General features: G+C 43.3%; 1 protein-coding gene across 1 annotated transcript in view; it reads left to right on the top strand.

The window, feature by feature from the left end:
• The window catches only part of LOC122544774 (latent-transforming growth factor beta-binding protein 1-like), a 98,170-nt gene that overhangs the window by 78,115 nt on the left and 15,531 nt on the right, over positions 1-4,524 (top strand). Inside the window, exon 7 of the mRNA XM_043684100.1 lies at positions 1,839-1,941. Within this exon, the coding sequence (XP_043540035.1) occupies positions 1,839-1,941 (103 nt within the window). The remainder of the gene's footprint in view (positions 1-1,838; positions 1,942-4,524) is intronic.

Below are 4,524 nucleotides of genomic sequence, written 5' to 3'. Positions count from 1 at the left end.
TGCCTGGTATGGAAGGTGCTAGCTATGAAGAGAGGTTGAGTAGATTAGGTTTATTTTCATTAGAAAAAAGGAGATTGAGGGGGGATCTGATTGAGGTCTACCAAATCATGAAGGGTGTAGACAGGGTGGATAGAGACAAGCTTTTTCCCAGGGTGAAGGATTCAATAACAAGAGGTCACACTTTCAAGGTGAGAGGTGGAAAGTTTAGGGGGGATACAAACGGCAAGTACTTCACACAGAGGGTAGTGGGCATCTGGAACGTGTTGCCAGCAGAGGTGGTAGAGGCAGGCGCAGTAGAATCATTTAAGTTGCGTCTGGACAGATGCATGAGTAGGTGGGGAGCAGAGGGATACAGATGCTTAGAAATGGGGCAACAGGTTAGACTGTAGGTTTGGATCGGCTCAGACTTGGAGGGCCGAAGGACCTCTTCCTGGGCTGTAAATTTTCTTTGTTCTTTGTTCACTGGCAGGATCAAACCCATTAATGAGCAGATGAAGGATTTCAGTCAATAACAGAATGAGAAAGCTTTAATCAGAGTGAAAGCAAGAAGAAAGCTGCCACCAAGCTCTCTTTGGGAGGGAGGTATTAACCCCTATCCAGAGGTCCATTCCCACCTCTCTCTGTTCATTGGCTTTTGTCACTGTGCAATGTTCTTGGTGTCAGACAGTGACTTACCCCATTGATCAATAACAGTTAACCTTTACTTTCGCTGAGAGATTGAATCCTGTTTGTCATAATCAGAGTTTTTACAGCATCCAGATCCTTCAGCCCATCTTGGCCACGCTGACCATCCAGCAGACATCTCTTCCATTCTCATTTTCGAGCACTTGGTCCATAGCCTTGTCTGCTTTGGTGTTTCAACTGCTCATTTGAATCTTCTTCAATGTCTTGGAGTTCCTGCCTTATTACTCTCTCAGGCAGTGACTCACACCACCCTCTAGGTGAAAATATTTTTCCTCAAGTCCCTTGCTCCTTCTTTAATGTGCTCCCCTCAAGTTATTGACCCCTCTCTGAAGGGGAAAGGTTTCTACCTTGTCTATGCCCCTCAGAGCTTTAAGCACCTCAAGCCAAAGCCCCTCAGCCTTCTCTGCTCTAAGAAAAACAACCCCAGCCAATCTACTTTCTTTTTGTTGCTGAATCACTTCAGCCCATCCAACATTCTGGTGAATCTCCTCTGCACCCCATCTAATGTAATCACGTCCTTCCTATAACTTGGTGACCAGAACAGCACACAGTACACCAGCTGTGATCTAACTCATATGCAACTCCACCACAATCCCCTTAACTAATAAAGGCAAGTTTCCCATATGCCTCCTTAACCACCTTACCTGTCTCTCCTGCTACCTTCAAGAATCTATGCAAATGCAGACAAAGGTCTCTCTAATTCTCTGTCCATCCTAGGGTCCTACCATTCAGTGTGTACTCCCTTGCCTTGTTAGTTTTGTCAAAATGTCTGTCTTGTGAATGTTCAAGGATTTATGGCCTCAGCTCAATCTGGAGAAATCCTGGTGTCAACCTTCTTCCCTTAACCAGAACCAAGCTGTTGGTTCATCTCAGCCCGGAGTGGAAGCTTGCTCATCAAGGAGCTGATATATTTGTTACAACAGCCACTTCTCCTCAAATTAATGAAATGTTTGACAAATGGGCTGAAGCTTTCTGGGAGAGTCACTGAGGAGAAAAGTATGAGTTTTTGGGGTATGTCGCTGAGCTACAATACTAACTCACGCTCTTCCCTTCTGCCCGAGCTGCCGTGTACTTTCAGTGACTTTTGTTTTTACCTAAGCTTCAAGGTTCTGGCTTGCCCAGAAGTTATTCTTGTCTCGATATTATCATTTCAGTGTTCTTCCCCACTGACCGGCCTGCGGACAGTCGAACGTTGCTGCCAAGGAGGAGGTGTTGGCTGGGGAGTGACCGAATGTATTCAATGTCCTGTGACACCAGGTCAGACATTTCCATAATGCATACGGACAAAACTATTCCCAAACCACATGGTCATACCCACAGTGGATCAGTTAGTGAGCTTGTCACCTGGTGGAATAACCAAGCTACACCCAGTCTCGAACCCCAAGTTAGATCAGAATTGGATCAGTAACCCACATCAATAGAATCAGAGAGTTATTACAGTGCAGGGGGAGGACACTAGGCCCTTGTATATGTACTGGCTTTCAGAATGAGCACCTTGAGCCAGAGTTACAGTCCCATCCCCTCCCCATAGCCCTGCTCATCATTCTTATCCACTCTTCCACCATGTGACAGTGTAACTGCCTCTTCATACCTTCCATTGAATCTGCCTCCACCACATTGCTTCATGCACTCACTGTGTCAGAGTCAGTGTGTATCCAGCAGGGAAAGGGCTATTCATTGTGTTACTGTACAGATTCAACATTTATTCAAGGTAAGGGTCACTCACTATAACTGTATAACGTCAGCATTTATTCAATAGAGTAAAGGTCACTCACTATAACTGTACAGAGTCGGTGTTGTTTTGGAGTAAGAGCTGGAACATTGAGGACTGGTCAGGGGTTTTTATTGAGCTAACAGGCCAGTAGCGTTTGGTCACAGGTGCTGAACAAAAGAATTTTATACAAATACTGAAATCTGAGCACTGATCACATGATCCAGGAATTAGTACTTTCTGGGAGTTGTGATTTTATTAAAAGACTTTAAGCACTCAATTTAATGACTTAGTTTTGAGGATGAAAGACAGCAGCTTTCCTCAGCAGCTGAACTGGGCAAATAAAGATGTTTTTGTTTTATTTCAAACAAGGTGGGTCTTCACATTGCTAGAATGTTGGAATGCAATTTTCAGTGTGCGTTTAATTAATTCATTTCCAGAATTTGGTACTGGGTGTAGATACATATGAAGAAAGTTAAAGAATCAGTGAGTTGCCATTCTCCTCCCTGATCAACACATGAATTCCCCTTTCACAAAATCCACACATTTTTAAGTTGAACTTCAGCTCCTGAAGTTTTCAAATGTTTCACACCTGACAGTTTCTAACAGAGCTTTAGCTCGTTGTATTGTCAATTAATATTAGTCTATTACCTATGTACTGGGGCAGTGCAATGAACGTCAAGATCCACTATTCTTGGAATCAATACATATGTGAAAAATTGATTAATTTTATCAAACAGTCTAATTCTGATGGCAAGCCTGTGCAGACCAGATTTATTTTCAATTAATAAAAAATAACTTGTAATCAAACTCCTTTTAGCCAATGGCAAAAGGCTGACAAGTCAAGTTGCAAAACTCTAAACTTAAACTCTGCCACTTTTTACAATTTCCATACAGATGCAGAAAGAGAGAAGACACAAGTGTTAGGGGTGGGGAATGAATGAATAAAGTAGCACAATTCTGGCACCAGTCCAAATCACAGACTTTAGCGAGTTGTTTCCTTTTGGGTCCCTTTTATTCCCTTCAATTGTTTCTGCTTCTTTTCTGATGATATGAGATTGTGGCTACAACCAATTCTCAGTCTTTCTTTCGCTGGTTGAGGAATCACCTTTTCAGTGCCTCTGAAGGTGGTTTTTCCATTGGTCGTTTCAACCAGGGATTTCCAGAGAAAACAGTTTAGAGAAAAGTGAGGAGAATAGTTAGCTACTCAGCACAGAAAAAAGATGGTGAAGGAGAGATGGATTCTTTCTCTTCACAGTCTCCTGTATTGCCCACACACATGGGTGGAACCACCTTCCCAGGAACCAATCAAGTAGTTGTTACTACGCTGAACCCACAATAACTGGCTCCAATTGAAAAACTAATCAAAGAACTGTTTCTGGGCCAAGTGGCCCTAAACACACACAGGCAGTTCCATTCCATCTGAAATTCTTCCTCAACATTTCACAATGTGCTCCACCCATTTGGTTTTAATAGCTGCAAACATTCTTTCTCAGATTTCTCAATTTAAAGGTGTCTCTTCTCTCATTTTTAGTCCACACACCAAACAAAAGAAAATTGTTCTTTGCAAATATCCATTCAGATAACTGCAATTCTGAATCCTATAATGCTGAGTGCAATGTATGTTTCCTATTAGATTTCTCTATCTTGCTCAGTGCTGAATGAGAGAGAGGTGACAGAGGCTGGGGGCAAGGAGCCACCATAGCTAGTTCTAGGTACCACAGCTTTTGTTTCCTGTTATCCATTCATGTGATGTGGATGTTGTAGATGAGGTCAGCATTTATTATCTATCCAATTTGCCTTTGAACTGAACAGCTAGTTCAGTCATTTAGAGGGGAGTTGAGAGCCAGTCATATGGCTCTGAAACCACATGTAAGTCAGACATGAGCTGAAAAATGTGTTGCTGGAAAAGCGCAGCAGGTCAGGCAATCCAAGGAGCACGAGAATCGACGTTTCGGGCATAAGCCCTTCTTCAGGAATGAGGAAGATGTGCCAAGAAGGCTAAGATAAAAGGTAGGGAGGAGGGACTTGGGGGAGGGGCGTTGGGAATGCGATATGTGGAAGGACGTTAAGGTGAGGGTGATAGGCCGGAGAAGGGGTGGGGGCGGAGAGGTCGGGAAGAAGATTGC

The sequence above is a fragment of the Chiloscyllium plagiosum genome, chromosome 51, assembly GCF_004010195.1.
Source record: "Chiloscyllium plagiosum isolate BGI_BamShark_2017 chromosome 51, ASM401019v2, whole genome shotgun sequence".
Classification (NCBI taxonomy): domain Eukaryota; kingdom Metazoa; phylum Chordata; class Chondrichthyes; order Orectolobiformes; family Hemiscylliidae; genus Chiloscyllium; species Chiloscyllium plagiosum.
The sequence above is the reverse complement of the archived record's forward strand: the minus strand, read 5'-3'. Positions and strand labels throughout refer to the sequence as shown.